Below are 19,261 nucleotides of genomic sequence, written 5' to 3' on the forward strand. Positions count from 1 at the left end.
GGAAAGTGGTTATTAAATAATTTTCTTATATTTCTCGCTAATCTCGCTAAAGTAGGTATTTTTAGCAACGTAGAAAAGACGATTCGGGGGATACTTGTTGTATCGTTTCATAAGCTTCACCATTTTTTTCCTTGTCAAAAATTCAGCACTAAAATAATCTACGCAAGTATTATACGTAAGCGATGATGTATCAATAATGATAATGATATTATAATATTTATAATATCTTCCTCTTTTCAATTACGATATTGTATTTTCTATACTATTTTTTTCTATATAATCTTTTTAATTATTTTTTAAATACTTCGATGTGATTATCAATCGATATTTAACTAATAACTAAGATAATCAGAAAACAGAATATTCTCTCTGTATATCGTAACATAAATATATTTCAAATATCTTGAAATTGAATATAGAAATATCGGTTTGATCTTTACCTTGTTAATTTCACTTATTCCTTTATCGACGAACCACCTTCCTCTACTGATATGTGTACACAATTTGAAACGCGCAGCATTCCACGTTAATCGAATTAGCCAAAGTATTATCGATTAGTTCGACGATTTATTCGGTTTATTTCCAGGTTGCAAATTCGTTTGCGACGTTATTGAACGATAGCTGAAATGTCAGCAAGCGTTTAAAAGCCACTTTAATCCGACCTTTATTTCGTTGGACATTTGGTTGAGATACCCGGCTCGAGAAATCACTAAAAGCTTCAAAGAGCGCGTAATCCAATTTCCAATGAGAATTGAATGTCCGCTATATCTAACAACTTACGTGAACATGACCAAGTTTTCAATGACATGTACTCCGTTATTATTTTAACTTTTATTATCTATCGAGAAGAATTTCATGGACAAACATTCATAATATCTACGTACCTGTACAGTGTAAAAATTACTGTCTGGCCTTTCAAAGGTTAATATTTTTCTGCCTTCTATGCGTTTCATAAATATTCGTCCTATAATTTGTGTTTAATTTGTGTTAAAGTTGTGACTGTTTTTGATTCATTATCATAATTAATTGCGTTATTAATGTATCGTTTAAAGGAGAGCAATTGTACTTGTAAAAACTATAGTTCTCACTTAGGAAATCAAAGTTTGAACGGATGAAAGGCATTGTTATTGGAATATCGATCGTAAATTATGTGAATTAGCAGAAATTACACCCATTCCTTCTATAACTGTCATAAAAGTTGCGATACTTGTATGGATTCTAAAATTTTCGATTAAAACATAGAAAGAATCAAATGAGATACCTCCAATAAAAGCATATTAAAATAAAAAAGTTATTTAAAAAGACGATAAAACGAACTATAGAAATAGAATTACGATTACAATAAAAAGTATGTAATTCTAAGAAATTGATATTTGGAAAAATATATTACCTTATTAGTTGGAAAATATATTTATTGATTTGACGTTGGACTTTAGCATCACTTTAAATCGTATGAAGAAACGAAAGTATATAAAACGACATAAAATATTAATAACAGCTTATAATATGTGTTCCTGATCGGTTATTACCTTTATAAATTAATAATTCAACTAATAACTAACAGTTTCGGAAGAACATTTCGGAAGAAAGATTCAATCAGACTATAATTTTATAATCTCGATGGAATGGTCTTCGTTTACATACCCATCATTTTTAGAATATCTATTAGAAACTTCTTGCAAAGTCCAACATTCTTTATAAATTCAAACAGTGACTTTTACCTCAAGGAGGCAATCTCATCAAGCAGATACGTTTCAAATTCAAATAACGTGGAATCTAGAATCGCCAGAATCTTTTTCTTTTTAGTGGATTTCTTTCGTATCGGGATTACAAGAATATTTCTCTTCTAGTAAAAACTGATTCTACAGATTCTACAAATTCTACTCTACATTATAAAGGAGGAACTCTTATCGTATAACTATTCTAATTATATTGAAGAAACTAAGATTCTTCTACAAGTTAATACTTTATTAAATTAAGTTGCACCACTGAAACTTAATACTTCCGCCCCTATTCCGTTTTCTGGTACTTTCTTCAAGTTTTCCTCCTTTTCTTTAAAATTTGATCGGTATGAATTTCCTCTCTCTGTTTATCCGTACGAAAACCAAAAACCATTTCCATATGTATATTTGTACACTTTTATGTGTATATGTGAAACTTCATGAAATTTTGTGTGTATATGTTATGTATTGATCGAAATTTTCAAATTTTTGTTCTATGCTTTTATGAATAGACCGTCGAAGTTTATATATTTACGTATATGAAATTTAGATCTGTTTGAATGCTCAGAATGTGCATAAAAATATATAAAGTGTTTAAAATAAAGAGAATTCTTCACATGTAAAATAGTGTACAAATTATTTATGGTATTGTGATTGATCTAAATGGAAAAGCTAACATCTCCTACAATTGACGTTTCAATGTAAAGAAGGTACGAAAGTATCCACTGTAGCGTAAAGGTAACAAATTTTATATGAAAATTCATTAAGTTGGTTTTTTGGTAAAGCTTGCGAATTACAGTAAAATAAATCATTGGAAGGAAATTTGCAGATTTTTTTTAAATCCTTCAAATTTAGTTTCTGGATATATGTTTCGTTACCCAAAGAGCGATTACGTGTACAATAATATACATATGTTTCTAAACTTGTGCTTCCCATTTCTCTGAATATTCGAAACGTGTAACATTTTAAAATTTCAACAGATACTCATAAAGATAGTCGTAAAATAAAAACTTGAAAAAGAATTCACTTCCTTTATCGATTACGTATACCTATAAGTATATAATTTTCTGGTCAGATTTTTCCTTGGAAAAGAAATCAATCGATTGTAACTTTCTACTTACAGGAAAATTTAATAATTTAATGATCATAATTCTCCATTCGTAGAAAACGTAAGAATTAAAAATTGTAATAAATGCTTGATAATAATAACTCTAGTAGAATGATAAAGATAATAAAAGTAATAAAGGTTTCTTCCAAATTTCCAATCCAGATCAAATTTCTAAAATAGCTATCTCGAAGAACTGAACGAAATTCCTTATCTAATCTATAATTCTAAAATTAATATCATTTTTATTATTTTGATAATAAGTACCTACATTGATAATAAATAATAATTCTCTAACTATTACAAATATTACTGAATATTTTATAACGATTTTTCTCATTTTTACCAACAGTAATAGAGAAAATAATATAGGTATAAGAAGTAATATATAAAAAGTACAAGAACAGAAATTAGGGAAAGAAATGGATAACATTTCTCTATCATAAAATAATATTTATATTATAGCTCATACATATTCTACTCTTTTTAACTAAAATGTCTCATTTCGAAATATACGAGAAGTCTAAAGTTTTACCATTTTTGTGTCATCATTTTCCTTCGTACAATTTAAAAATATTTAATTATTGTTTAACATCATGTTTAATACAACTTTGATTAAAAGAGAAAAACACGGAGAACTGCGTACCTTGAAAAATGAACAAATGCCAAATACAACATTTTAACTAAGAACAGTATCGTATTTACTGTTTAACAAATCGTTTCCAAAGGATTAAACCAGTCTTCTACATTTAACGAAGCAAACCAACATTCGCAAAAAAGCTCCTATACAACCATCTCAAATCGTTTGCATGGAAATGATTTTATTGTATCCCATGCGATTTCCTGAAGATTTACGGCACCTGCCACGCAAAAACACACGAGGGACCTATCGATTAACCCAACGTTCATTTCACTTGTGCTTCTTTCTTCCCTTTAAACTCGCCTGCGTCCATTATTAGCCTCGTAGCATCGAGCAACGACATTGTTCGCGGTGTAATATTAACAAAACGGCAAGTTCCGACGTATAACGCGAAAGTTTCGTCATAACGCCGAAGATGAATATTTCTAGAACCTGAAGGAAATCCAACGTCGCGTAAATACGGCGGGATCGCGGTGAAAAGGAAGCTGAGCTTTTAAGGGGCAAGTTTTCGCATTAGCGAAAAGACGTAACGTAACCATGGTCACATGCTTCAAGACAATTACGGACACTTCGACACTGCGACACGAAATCGTCGAAATTTTGTGGCACTTAAAAGAGTTCGTTTCTCGTAGCAGTCATTTCCCTTCGTCTTTCGCTTTACGTAGTTCTATCTCTTTGTATAATTACGAAGTAAGGTTCGCTGCAAAGCGTTTTAATAGTGCTGTCACTTCGAAGGAAACTTGTCGCTTTTAATTAAATGTGCAATTAACAGAGTACGTTAGTGGAACTATCTATCTTGGAAAATGTTCCGGAAGATTAAAAGTTGGTTGTCTTTGCTTTTGTCAGCGTGTTGTTTTTTTTTAAATATAATAGCGATAATACATCGTTAGAGGATGATGACGATTATGTATTTATCATTTATCTTTAGTAGATGAGTTTATCGTACTTCTTTTCCTTACCGAGATTCACATAATTTATTTCGAGTAGGTAGAAAATTTACTTTAGATGTCGTTTTTAAAATTTTATGTTTTGTAACTGCTTCACTAAATGGAAGAACAGTGGTTTAACGAGAAAAGTATCCAAGTAACGAGAAAATTAACCATACTAGAATTATATCATACGTCGAATAATTTTACTCTAACTTTCTTAAACTAAAATTTGTAATGAGATATTTGCATAATTTTATATATCCAACAAATAATAACTACACTTTTCACTATGATCAAATAGAGATAAAATAACTAAGAATATATAATAATTTTTTATTAATTAATAATTAATTTTTTAAATCTAAAATGGTTTTAATTCAAAGAAAAAAGCATTCACGTATGTGTACATAAAATATTTTTATCCGAAATACTCGATACTAATATATGGAATTAACTGTGTATTAAATAAATTGCGATATTTAAGAAGCATTTTAGTCGTCCTCATTAATATCGTCTCCTCTGCAAATTTTAAATGAAAGCAACTGTGTGACAAAACAAAAATAGAGGCCTATTCATTACTTGCACCACATCGAGTTCCGTCACGACAAAGCATCTTTCACACTTCACAGCGTGCTTCTGCATTTCAAAAAGACCGACAAAACATCAAAGTAGTTCATTTCTTACCTTGCGTGCCCCGTTCCTTTTTCTTCCGCCGCAGTCTCCTCTTTTGCACTTTCTCCTTGTAATTAGATGACGAAGAATCGTCGCAACCCGCCGCTTTCTGTTTCTCCGCTATCTTCTTCGCCTCCTCCTGCCTCTTTATCAGCAGCTCGTACACTCTCTTAAAGTAATCTCTAGCAATGTCCTCGTTCGATTTGTTCGTTAACACGCCTCCACTATTCGAACAGTCAGTATTATCAGCAGATTGTTCATCGAGATTTCCTTTCGAATCGCTTCGCTCCACGGATTGCCCCAAAGATGGCAATTCCTCGCTACCATCCACGATCTTAAATGTGTCGCTTTTCTTCACGTTCGACCGGGTGTATAACTCCTTATAGTCATTGAAGGCCTTCTTGGGAATTGTGCTGTAACCACAATCCGGAGAATTCACGTTAGATGAATTAGTTTCATGATTCTTCGCTTGAACCTTCGCTAATATATGATTCCTAGACGTGTCGGGCTTCTTATCAACAACCAGATAATTTTCCTGTAAACTGGTACTTGGCCTATCATTGACAGAGTCGTTGAAAGCGTCGTTAGAAATCACAGTGAACGAATTGCCCAAGTTAACCCGACCATCACCCGAAGTTCCTTGATTCTCGGGACTATTTCCTTGTTTCAGTAATGGATTCAAGCAATTCTGCAAGTTCTGACAGATTTTGCAATTTTTAAAAGAACACAGATCCGTCTGAAGATCTTTCCATCTCGGTTTACTCATAAAGTCTTCCTCTTTGACTTCTCTGGCGTCTGATTCGCGATGCTGTCTCTCGTGCTTCTTTCTCTCCTTGTACTGGCGCCAGGACTCTTCAACGGTGTCCTGGCACCCGACACGCCTCGGAGGATTCTCCTGCTCCGAGTCCAGGCTGCCTCCCATCTGGCCCAGCAACACGTCGCTCCTCGTTTTTCGGTAGAGCTTCCGTTTCTCCGCGGGCTCCCTCGTTTGGGAACTTTGTCGACGATTCGTGCCAGTTGTTTCCGTGGCCTCGAGGATCGTCTCGCTCCTGGAACGTCGGTACGCTTTTTGCCCGAACGAATCTTTGGAACGCGACCTGTCGGCCCTCAACGATCTCTCCCTCTCGATCTGCCTGCTACTGCCCGCTTTCTGCCTGTCCTTCTGAAGAATCTCAGGATCGAACCTGATGACGCTCGTCTCGCTGCGCACCTTTCGGGTACGATAACCTCGCGGATCCTCCGGTTGTCTGTAATCCGAGTACCTCTTCTGAATTCCAACGCCTGGACGCGTGTTACTCCGACTCAAACTCCTCGACTGTTCCAGTTCCATCCTCTGTTGAATCTTCCTTCTCAGAAACGATCTCACCCTTTCTAGCTCTTCGTTCTTAATCTTCCTACTGACGTTAGTGTCTTCCGGTTTCAAAGTCTCGTCAGAAGCTTCGTGCGATTCGTTGTCCACAGAATTGTTCTCATCGTTGCGTCCTCTTTTGCTTCTCACATCTTCCTCCCTAATTGCTTCTCTGAGACGGGTCAAACCGTCTTTGATCCTCTGACTAAGAATCTCATCGTCGTTCTCATTAATTTTTAATTGTGGGTCCTCGTTAGGTTCTTCTTCCTCCACGTGCACCAATCTTGGCAGAGTCTCGCTATGACTCCTCAGATAAGCCTTCACCTTCTTACACCTCTCCTTGGCGATCTCCTCGGCACTCTTTCCCACGGTATTCTTATTTCTTAGGTCGTCTATAATTTGCTGTCTTAGATAATCTCCTATGGAATACCTTTTCGAATTTGCCTTCTCGTCGCTCTCTCTCGACGCGCTCTCGCAACCACCAGAATGTCTACTCTTCTTTTTCTTCTCCTTCTCCTTCACCGTGACCTCGCTTTTTGATTTCCGCGGTTTGTAGCCAAATTGAACAGACCCAAACTTCGTACTGAATCCGTCCACGTTCCTGTTCCCTTGAGCAGGAAGCGCAATCGTCGAAGACGTGGAGGAAGATGAAAAGGACGAAGGAACGGTAGAAGGTTTCTCGCTTGTGGATCTGCTGCTTGGAAACTCCTCGTGCGAGCTGAGACCCTCACGAAAAGAGCCTCTGGCCCGCTGCGCTGTTCGTCCAGTCGTCTCGACCAGAAGACGGCCATCCTTGTCCAACAGCTGGATGACAGGAAGCTTGTCCGCGGACGTGGTCAGCTCCCACTCCCAGTGGAGCGGCTTGTCCAGCTTCAATCTGATGATCGGTTCCGTAGGTTCATTGGAAGACGAAGAATCCGGATTGACCAGGCTCGACGACGACGTGGCTGTTATAATCGGGTGAGCGTTCTTCATGTTTCCGGTTCTCGCGCTCTCGTGCACAAGCCAAGGCAGTTTTCGTTCTTGCGCCGCGCCGAGTTCGATCACCTCCGCAGCTCGAGGGCCACCGTAAACTCTTCGTCCCCCTTAACGATTTCAACGAAACGATCACCACGATGTTTGGACCCAGTTGACTTTTAACTTACAGGATGATGTTTCGATATTTTTAACCATATACGGGAAATTTCAATTAGTTTGGTTCTTATCGATTGTATGATGGATTAACGTGATTCCTATCGATCAATTTTTTTGATTGTATAATCGATTAACGCGATTTTTGTCACTCGACTCTCTTGATTATACGATTTATTAACGTGATTTTTCTCGTTTGATTTTTACTTTGTAAGGAGCTTCCTTAATTTTGTTATTTCGCGGTTAAATTTAAAAGATTTTTAATTTTCCAACCTTATTTTTGTTCTATGGTTACATTTAAATGACTTTCATTTTGTAGAGGACTTCTTCTTACAGCCAAATGTAGTGACTTTTTCTTCCTGGGGGCTTCCTTTTCTTTCTATTTTTACTTTATAGCCAATTTTAAATGATCTATTTTTATTTTGAAATCAAGTTTACGTGAAATCTTTACTTATTGTACGCATTGATTTATATCAGAATTTTAATATAACTTGTTCTTATTTTTGAAAATTAAGGAATAAAAGCTCGTCACCTCGTGGAAGTATCGGTATGCTCTTTTTTCTTCGATGAAGAATATTTACAGGAATACCAAGCTCGATAGTGGGCAAAAATTAGCAAACATTTATACTGGCGAAAATTCTTTTTCGTATTATACTCGATCATTGATTTCGATTGGAATATACGCGTAACGGAGCCAAGATTTATATTTCCACAACTCGAAGCTGAATATCAATATTCAAATGTTCATTTAGACAGTTATCGATGTATGTATGAATATTTCTTCGCCATAACACGCAAATATTTGTACGTATAGAGAAATATTTTCAAAATGAAATGCAGTTATTTTGATCGAGCACCGTTGCAGCCACAAACTTCAAAATTGTTGCTAGTTCTTCCAAACGAATACTTGAAACACGCCCAATACAGCTTCTAGATCCTCGAGAAATATATACCAACATTCACCGATGTATTCACATCGTCCTACATCTTGCTATGTTTTTCATTCTTCGTACATATAATATTTCTCCTTTTATTTGAAAATTATTTATGAATTAAATTTCAATTTCAATCTCACTTTTACCCGTCCTTTAACTGAATTTTACCTTCTAATTAAAAACTGTTTTCAGATTAATCCTCTGTTTGAATTTCACTTTACTTTTCACCATAAAATATACTTGTTTTTACTTAAAAATTGTATCAGAATTAAACATTGGATATCATCTCTGTATCTTACGGTATTCCCATTTTAATCTGAAAATTATTTAGTAATTTAATTTCTCCACCTTACGGCTTCCTCTTTTTATTTCAGATTTATTTTAAAATCAAACTTTCACATTTATTTATACATATATATATATATATATTTCAATATGAATACATATATATATATATATTTCTCTCGTTAAATATCCTTTAAAAATTAAATAAATAATTATCTTCCATTTCGATCTTCGAAAAATGAAATGTTGATTGAAGACGAAAATATGTTCGTCACGTAGAAAACACTAGATCACTTGTTTACTTTACTACCATTCCGCTTAATCAATCGATCGATATATCAAAGATCGCACGATCAAACATCGTTTCATATTCGTTCACGTTTGCTTGTTCACCGATCCACGTTTCGATCTGCAAGTTACTCCAGTTGCTCGCAGACGCAACCAGCATGATATCCGGCGCGCATGAAACGCGATCGAGAATTATTGTTCAATGGCGAATCGAACGGATGCGCGTTACGTCGCTTATGTAACAGCCGACCTCAGATGTTTGGCAGCTTGTCAGAATCGAGGGAGTCTGACTTTGGGATGTTTCCGAAACCGCTTCATATCGTATTCACTATCCTCTGTTTCGTTATATTTGCGTTTATTAATCACGAATCAGCTCGCGAGTTCTCCTTGCACGAAGAACGAGCGTCAAGACTTTGGAGTGCTGCTTGTTCCCTCTTGAGAAACAGGAAACACGTCTGTGTGAAGCTATAGAAGAATAGTTTTTCGTAGCTTCTAAGAGGAAACCATGACAGAAAAAGTGAACGAATGTGGTCTGCTGCGAACTTTTAACGATGGTTGTACAATTGTTAACACTTAGATGCACGTTTCAACGAAGACCCTTTAATTTGTTACGTACATTCGTAAGAAAGTAATATTTTGGACGCTAAATTTTGAAATATCGTTAAATATATTCAAGTACCGTAGCGGCTTTATTATAACTATTTTTAAATTTTACAACGATATTGACGTTGCTCGTGAATATTTTATCGTAATTAGAATTAGCTTTAAGAAATAACCGTGTAAAAAACTTTCAGTCGCTCAAAACTTGCATAAACGTAATGACACAGTTTGCGCACCGTGTGATCACACGTTGCGTTACGTCCTACATAACGTTAATGCAGTATAACTATAGTATCGATCCACGGTACATGCTATGTTCCAATATAGAATCGCGATGTCATTCAATTCAAAAGGGCAACTTATTTCCCAACTTCACGGCACAACATCCACTTTCAACGAAACTAGCACAAACCGAACGAAGACCGGAACATATGTAACTACAATCCAAAGCCAACTACCTTCTAGAAATTTCCTAAAAACTCAGATATGATGTCACGAGTAACTAAAGCGGAGCAAGTCCAGCACGACGTTGCGCGAGGAGACATTGAAATAGACGTCTGGCAAGAACCTTGCAACGTTCGCCGTTGGTCCATCGGAACTGTCGACGAGAAGAAATGGTGGTTCGCGGCGGACGCCAAACCACGCGTGTTTACAAGCAGCCGGTTATAAATAATCACGCGTGAAATCGCGGTTGGTGCCGAGATTTTTCCAACGGGATCGGCTAAGCTCTCGATCTCGTCTTTCCCGATCCCTCTTTCCGCTTCGTTTCCCCATGCTCGTTTAATACACCTACGCGTTCCAGGAAAGGAGCCTCGTTTCCGAAACGATTCGACCGAATCGCTAAGCAAATATCGCGGCCGGAACAACGGGAGCTCGATCTCGGGGCAAGATCAATAAACGAAAAAGCGAACTCCGTTAGGGAAAGGGACCAACGAGTGGAAGCTCGTGGAAACGAGGTTGGTTTCCTTCTTCGAGGTACGCGTCCACTCGGACGCACAGTAAACTATTTCTCGCAAGTAGACACTGATCTGATACTGACTCGGGTAGTCGTCCTCAACGCAGTATCCACTTGAGAGAGGTGCTCGAGAGAGAGAGAGAGGAGAGAGAGGAAGAGAGAGAGAGAGAGAGAGAGAGCTGCAGGCGATAGTTTTATTCTTAAGTACCTTCGCTAAACTGGCTTCACGATTGCAACAGCGCTAACCACCACCGAAGACCAAGGTGTGTCCCGGTTTCCATCGAGAACTTACCGCGAGCCACTGTGATACCTACATATCTCAAAATATCTCGGAAGACATAGCTGGTGGCCCGTCGGAAACGAAAAACTCGCTGCCATACCACTCGCAGCTGCTATCCCGTCGTGCTCGTCGATTCTTGACAAACGGCCAACCGTGTTCAGGTAAACGTCAGCGAGTCTCCTGATCGAGCGGAACGACGAGGACAGACAGTGAGTCGGAAGAACGAAGAAATTGGGGACAATAGAACTCTACTTAGTTGCTCATCTATTCGTGTTAATGAGAGGACATAGCTCCATACTTGTAGTTATTGCTTTGTGTGAAAGGGGATTATTTAAATATCGCGTCGCTTGTTCTACGGAAATATGGATCAATTATTGTAATTTAAAAATAAATAATAATAATAATAATAATAATATCAATGTTTGTAGAAGAGCTACGGTGGATCACGAAAGCAATCGTGATTATTTCTTCAATAATAATAATAATAATAATAACGTTTGTAGAGGAGTTAAAGTGGTTCACGAAGCACTCGAACACTTATCACAGAATATTTTATGAATATGTTATGTGCATTATGCGACATTTCTTGAAATTTCACGAATGCTGTAATGAGGCGCGATTATCGTGATGATAATAGTAAAATTTGAAATCAATTGGAAAATGTACATGGAAATTGCAAGACTACACGCGAAACTACACTTAATGAAAAATTAGTATACGGCATAAATAGTAGTTTTAAACATACAATTAGTGTTAAAGGTGGTTTCGTTACATATCGTGACTTATTAAAATATGTATAGTGCATAAATACTTTGATGATATTTACAAAGAGTATGCTTGCAATAAAAGTACTGTAACTTCTATATATATTTTTTCAGACACGCTTCAAAGTTTATGAAATCACGATAACCGTGTCTCGGGCTAACGAGATTTGAAAATGTTTGTATAATAGGTATACTATGCATAAAATATTTCTAAGGGTATTCGAATACTCCCATGAACCACTATGCACTTATTACAACTAAATTTTAGATGGGTTCAAATGATGGATGATGATAGGTTAACACGTGACAACGAATGATTGATCTTCAGCTGATTAAATTCATTTATCTGAATGGAAAGCTGTAGATAGCGAGAGAGTGGATGAATCACTACAATAAGAGGTTTGGCTGCATGAACTTGTCGTGGAGGTGTTGCGTTATTTTGCGTTATTTTGGAAGGTTGGATCCTGGCAGGAAATAGAGCCTTTGATTTACAAACTTTAAAGAGAAAGTCCAAGTACAAATTCCCATCTTCGAATATAAGACTTGTCTTGATAAACCTTTATATTGACGATAAACGATCATTATTTATAAACGTCTATTAACTTAAAAAAATGGAAACTGTTTACATTTTAACCTATTTAATATTCAGGTCATTCGCGCATAAAGAGTATATAGTATACCGTGAAGGGAATACATTGAACGACCTAGTAAATTACAAAATATCTGTCACACCAATTACAATCTAATTCCCCATAAATGTCTCCTTCAGACAAGTAATACAATATTCCGCAACAGTACAGAACTAGTTCGGAGCTACAAAAAATACTAGCATACCGTCGTATTTATTCCAGCATTTACATAGTAATTAATAAATAACTGATAATTAATAAACAATAATCAATCAGATTCGAGTATATTAAATTTCGTATCATTCGGTGGTACTTCTCATGTTACTATAAAAATTTGATATCTACTACGAAAATGAACTGTACGAAATCTGATGAAAGAAGACGCTTCGTTTGCAAAAATAATGTCGCTTGCCAATACTTTTTGTAGCCATTCTATTTATACCACAAGAGGTCTAGATATACTAAATAGAGTTCTACTTTGTATGGAGGCAGGCGCGAAATCGGAAATCGTGCGTGGAATTACTATTGCGTGAACGCGAGGATAGCGCACGGCTCGCGACTGGTTGCGTTCGCGGTTGCAAGTTCGTTCGTTGGATCGATCGATCGATCGTTATCTCGGCTGAGACATCGCGTGCTCGATCCTCGTGCGACTCGCGTACGAGCCAGCAGCGGATTCACTGAAGCGGCCGCACGGCTGCGTCGCGGCAGCAGCGTGTAAACCCACGCCGCCGTCATGCCGATCTTAAAATAAATCCCGCGGGATCGAATGAATAGGATGCGGGAATGCCAACACGTGGGATGTGTCACGAATATCATTCGACCGCACGCTCCAGCACGCTCCCGTCCTCGTACCAGGTGCCAGGTATGCGCGAGACAACGCAACGTGCGATCGTCAGTCGGTTGGATTCTCTATGGCGCGTTTCCATTGCGAGCTTGGAATTTTAAGGTGAATCGTAAGATGTATTTCGTCATAACGTCGCCGGCGAGTCATTTTCAAAAATTCTACAAAAATTTCATACTATGAAAGTGAAATGTAAAATCTGATGAAAACGAAGCTTCTTTGGAAAATACGAGTATGAGCCAACCATTTTAATAGTAACTGCAATTCTCACTTAGTATATTCAAGTCGCTTATTGCATAAAGTATACAATACAAATTAAACCTACTTAAAGAAACCTTAAATGAAACCCTTAGCGATTTAACAAATATTAAAAATACATATTCGCGAGAATTTAAGCTACTTCGCTAAAAACATTCACATCGTTAAGAACACAAACCACTCGTGTTAGAAATTCCATACTGATGTTCTATCAAAAGTTTTGTCGGAAATTTCCAACTGTACATAACGCGAGACTTGCAGCCATTGGAAAGCTCACCTAGGCGACTCACCCGAGGGATATGACATTGCTTGCCAAGATAAAGCCGACTGCACGATAGCTATGGAACATTTGCTTACTTTCGATCATGACCAAGTGCAACGATGTGTGGGTATAGGTTTACACACGCGCGCGTTTCGCGGTCCTCCACGGCCTATGGAAATAAAGCGTTCAATTTATCGCGACCGCGAATGTCGCGTTTGATTTTGGTGCATCGGAACGCTACCATTGAATCTTGGTCCTTGTTGACTCTTCACGTGCTTGAATTGTTTCCCAAGATTGTTTGTTTACCATACATTGAATCTTTTGCGTTTATTGTAAGGATATATTTGCCTTTGTAAGTGGATTTAAAATTGAGACGTTCTGGAATAGAATTCGTAATACGCAGTCAGTCACAAAAGCCTAGTACACACCTTCTAAATATAGGATTATTGCCATAGAAATGTCTATGAATTTTGTTGACACGTTAAGACACATAATAAGTTTTCAATATTGCGTCCGGAAAGCGATATCTAGAAGATGTTCAAGAATTTTAAATAATATTTGGTATGAGAGTATAAGTAAAAGATAGTACGATACGTAAGCACTATTATGTAGTTGTATAATATTGCTTGACATTCTTTAAAATATTACTTTTGAAACATAAGATGAAAAATCTAGCTGACTGGAAATTTCTACATGCCACTGTAACGCAATTTATCCGTTTTCACCTTTCTTAAGATGAAAGGATTAAAGAGATATAAAATAGAGTATTATAGAATTTACACATGCCTAATATATCTATATGAAATCACCAAAATAGTAGGCTTAATGTTATGTTAATATCTTGTAGATTCCCTAGTAATATAATCTCAAGTAATCATAATCATACAAGTAACAATAATCTCTCTGGCGTTGACTAAATCGGAAGTTTTGTGATTTTTTATGGTAAATAATTTTTTGACACGACGTTTTTCAGCTTCTGCGTCAAGTCAAACACAAAATTCGGTGTACGAAGATTTTCGTGACTGATTGTAGATTATAAATATACACATGTAGTTATGAGGTATGACTGATTATTGACAGAAATTAAATGGAAAGCGATGAGATTGATCTGCTGGTATACTAGAATTTTCATCATTCCAACTAATCACGATACACGTTGTTCAAATAGCAAATACAATTTTATTTTCATATGGAGAAAAATCATTTATTTAAGTGTTACAATATTTTCCATTTTCTACTGTTAACCCATTATTCTAATTTTTTCCAATTTTTTCCAAAATTATGTCGCAAATATAACATGATCAAATATTACATTCAAAATGCTTGGGTTTTTCCTGGTTTTAGACGGCGCCTACCCTCGGCAGAGGAAAAGTTGATCTTACGTGTATTATTAGAATCGTATGACCCAATGAATCTTCTAATTTTAGGACTAATTACACGCGTGACTGGCCATTAATCGATCGCAAGGAACGTTAATGGTCGTTCCATTTACGCAAGGTTTATGCAAAACGTGAGTCAGACACCGGGATAATGCAATTGCCAAAAATTTCCACTCTGACACAAGTCATGTTCTTGCTCATCTTTACAATCGCGGATTGCGTAATGAGAAAGCACATTCTTAAAAAAAAAAAAAAAACGTGGATTGAAACATAGTTCTGTAAGTTTCTAATGAACGAAGCATATTAGTAAGTGGTTGCATTTAAGCACGAACATGCAAATTAAAAATTTAACGAATATCGTAATTTTTTGCAAGAAATGGAAACAATATAACAGATTGACGTGGGTTGAAATAATAAAAATTGGAACGATAACACTTTCATGCTCGAAATAAGAAAGGATACTATTTCCACGTTGACAAAAGTCCCTTTCTTTGTTATCGTAAACGAATCGATGTTGCGCGCGGATATAAGATTTCTCTGTGATTTCCGCATTTCTCGTTTACTCAGCTCTGGAATATCCTACCGAGGCAAGGAACATTTTAAATTACATGAAAATATCGAACAATTGCAGTCCACAGTGCAATCAGTTGTGTCAATCTGAATATCTCGAATTACGATTGACTCATTATTATTTTGTCCGTTTTCAAGTGCCATGTTATTTATATTATTTATATTTATTATTCCTAGTTTCTGTATACCATCGCTTCAAATTTTTTATTTTCAACAAATAATTTCCGTCCAATATTTCGAATCTATTTGTAAGGTAGAATTTTTCAATTTATACCATCTTATAAATAACAAGCAATTTCCAACGAAAATTGTTCGACATTTTTCTCAATTTCGTTACGCAGCAGGTGTTCCAATAAAATTCAAAGGCCGTTTGTTGTAGCATAGAAAATAATAATTTATTCAGCGTTCAGCGGAAATATAAACGTACAGTGTACTGCAGGGAAATATTTCTCTCGAAATGAACATAAAGTGTCGACTATACTTTAACAGCGAATGACTCTATCTGCGTACAATGAGGCATCGTTGGTACACGCACTTGTTTCATCCGCTACGCTATCACCTTTGTCATCCCCTACACGTTATAAAACAGTAATAAGTTGTTCGTATACGCCTGGAAAAAACGTATTTCAGGAGGTTAATCAGTAAATTCTTGTAAACTTTGATCCGCGATTCTGTTCCCTAAAAAACGAAATTATCTCGGTCTCGAGCGTTTTCGTGCTTCACACACACGAATATACAATAGATTCTATGCGCGTGCTTTCGTACTATTTTCCCCTGAATGTACAATTTAACTCGTGTTTATTTTTTCCTTTTTCCCGTCTTCTTCTTTTATCTTTAAATCCGAACCATATTGTTTCAACCAGCCAGAACAAATTCGCACGATTCTGCTTTAGATTCGCGCCTCATGTTGAGTCAAATGAATGGAACTTACGTTACTTTGCATTGATTCCACTGTTCCCCGAGCAAATATTTCAGACTAATGTAACTCGATCGATACTTTTAGTGTGCACGCAATGGTCGCCTGTATTTTCTATTCTGATAGAATATTGACTTTACTGCAATTGATTATTTTGTATTATTTAGTTAATAACAATTTTCAATGCAAAATTCCATCGATTCAAATATCGTGTTATTGCAATGTCTGACTTTCGATGTTTTAACGGCGCCGAATTTTATCCATTCAAATATCGTGATTACGGTTATTATAATTTTTTATTCATAAATATTCGAATGATACTTATTCGACAGCTTTGTGATTTGCACACGAAGATCAGAAAAGGAAAGCACGATAGATTCATTTTTGTCGATTTTCTGATTTTCACTTTCATTTCCGCTTTTTCGACAGCTTTATTCTGCCACTGTTCCATAAAGAACGCAAAATATAGTTTATTACATCTTCTTTAGCGATAATAAACTTGCTTGGAAAAACAAACTGATACCTTAATGCTAAAAAGAATTTTATGGAAATATCGTTCTTTACAATAGAACAATTTGTATGCAATAGCTTTCTAAAAATATTCGCAAATATTTTTGGAACTTTATTCGTGAATGATTGACGTTTCCAATTTGTCATTTCCAATTTGTTCTGTTATTTTTTGCAGATATGTACATTCTATTCATTTAACGATCATACAATAATGACCATTTCATTTGACTGAACATTTTTATCGAACGCTGTCGTTTGCAACATGCACGCAAACCTGTATACAAATCTAAAACTCGTGACTCGATAAACGTGGCAAAGTATTCGTAGTAAGAAACGGTACTACTATGCAACATATTATAATCAATTATACAAAAAAAAAAAAAAAGAAAAAATCATTATGCGTGCAAAGATAAATCAAAAATAAAATTTATCTCTAAAAATTACAAAATAATAAACCTATTCAAATATTATAAATCTCATTTAATAATATTCCGATATCGGTAAACGAATTACGTATAATGTTTCATAATAAAAATAAAGTAATGAAACGAAGGCAATTAAAAATTGATCGACATAAACTTTCCAACTATATAAAATGTACAATTTCCCATTGGTCTTTACTTAATGATAAATCTTTAGAAAGCTAGGTCGCGTTAAAAGAAATCGTTAAAAGAAATAAATGTATCCTGGCTTATTGCTTCTTCGAGCTGAGTTTTCAAGTGCATCACTACGGTAACATCCTCTTAAATGCGACAAATCTCGTACGACTCGCACTTTCTGTGCTTCACGTTATCTATCTATGTAAATTAAAGTTTATAAAAGATCGCATAACCAACAGGGTAATTGGGTAAATCGCATTGCGTTTTACAGAATCGTTATCGCGTAATAATACTTACATTCATCTTGTACAAGTACATATACATAACATATGTGTCTAGAAATATATGCGCGGTCACTTATCCACTTGCCTTCGAGCTAAATGTAGATGCTGATTGAAAGTAAAAGAAATCGATGTGCACGATAATAGCATAGAAAAATTGCACTGACATGCTTTCGTAATATTCACTAACTTTTGTCAAAATTCTGATAATTGTGTATCTAAATAATATTTAAATTGATACTTTGCAATAAAATCTGATTTATCGTTACACTGCTTGTTATTAAAAATTGAAACGATTTAATGTTCAATCTACACAATCTACATGTGAATATAAATTTCATGTACATACTACATACACTTGAGGTGTACAACTGTTGATCTTGATATTATTATAATGCATTCCAGAATAAAATATAACATTTATAACTTTCTGATTGTGAGAGAAAGTATTCTAAAGAAAAGTAATAAATTCATACATTTGCATCAATACTTCCATACTTATTCTATTCATTACGTTTTCCTATAACGTGTGATAAAATGATGGATACTTATCAATAATGAAATCATGTACTATTTTACATAAAAACAATGTTACTTTTAACATCGATTTTTTTCTACATCTGACCATCATAAATCAATTTCTACAATTATAATAACATCTCAAAATTTTTACCATTCGAAAATGGCAAATTTTTTATTAATTTCAATTATTATGTAATTAATTTAATTAACTAAGATTTAATTAATTTCATGGATACATTCACACATCGAAAGGGATTTAAATGTGCAACGAGTAAAATCAAAATTCGGTCGAACGAAATATACGGAACGAAGGAAACTCGATAAGAAAATCGATTTCTTCGATATTTCTCCAAAATCTACATCGTGCAGGAACACAAACGGATCGAACGATGCGTATATAATAATATCTAAGTCTTATGAAGCATTCTATTTACGTATTTCTATTATATCGACGACACGTTATTCTTCTTGTTATCGCTAATATTCTCCTACGTCGTATAAAGTAATGCACTCGCACAAACGATAAATTATCATACTTACAATCAACAGTCAACAGGGGAAAAATAAAACGATTGCATAATCACACCGCGTTAAGTCTCATTTGGCCAACGAATTGCAAGCTTAAAAAGAAGTCCGCTATACATATCACCTTATGTGTGTCAATCCTTTAAAAAGTACTGTCATTTCGATCTGTATACGTGTTGAGGGTGGCCGTGAATGAGTTATAGTTGTAGTAGTTGGGCCTGGTCCGCTGCAATTGTCACTGGGGGCTGTAGATGTCGCTGCCGGCATACTGCTGATTTTTCCTCCGTTTTTTGGTGCGTGGGAGTAAAATCGGACT

The 19,261-nt window shown here is 35.7% G+C and overlaps 1 protein-coding gene across 2 annotated transcripts in view; it reads right to left on the bottom strand.

The window, feature by feature from the left end:
- Window positions 1–8,880, bottom strand: part of LOC126913984 (uncharacterized) — a 226,545-nt gene extending 217,665 nt beyond the window's left edge. Inside the window, exon 1 of one of the 2 annotated variants that reach the window (XM_050717331.1) lies at window positions 5,080–8,880. In XM_050717331.1, coding sequence (XP_050573288.1) covers window positions 5,080–7,390 — 2,311 coding nt within the window. In that variant the 5' untranslated portion in view covers window positions 7,391–8,880. The remainder of the gene's footprint in view (window positions 1–5,079) is intronic. The other variant, XM_050717330.1, reaches the window with a different exon arrangement.
- Window positions 8,881–19,261: the final 10,381 nt, after the last annotated feature.

This window comes from Bombus affinis, chromosome 3 (assembly GCF_024516045.1).
Source record: "Bombus affinis isolate iyBomAffi1 chromosome 3, iyBomAffi1.2, whole genome shotgun sequence".
NCBI classification, from domain to species: Eukaryota; Metazoa; Arthropoda; class Insecta; order Hymenoptera; family Apidae; genus Bombus; species Bombus affinis.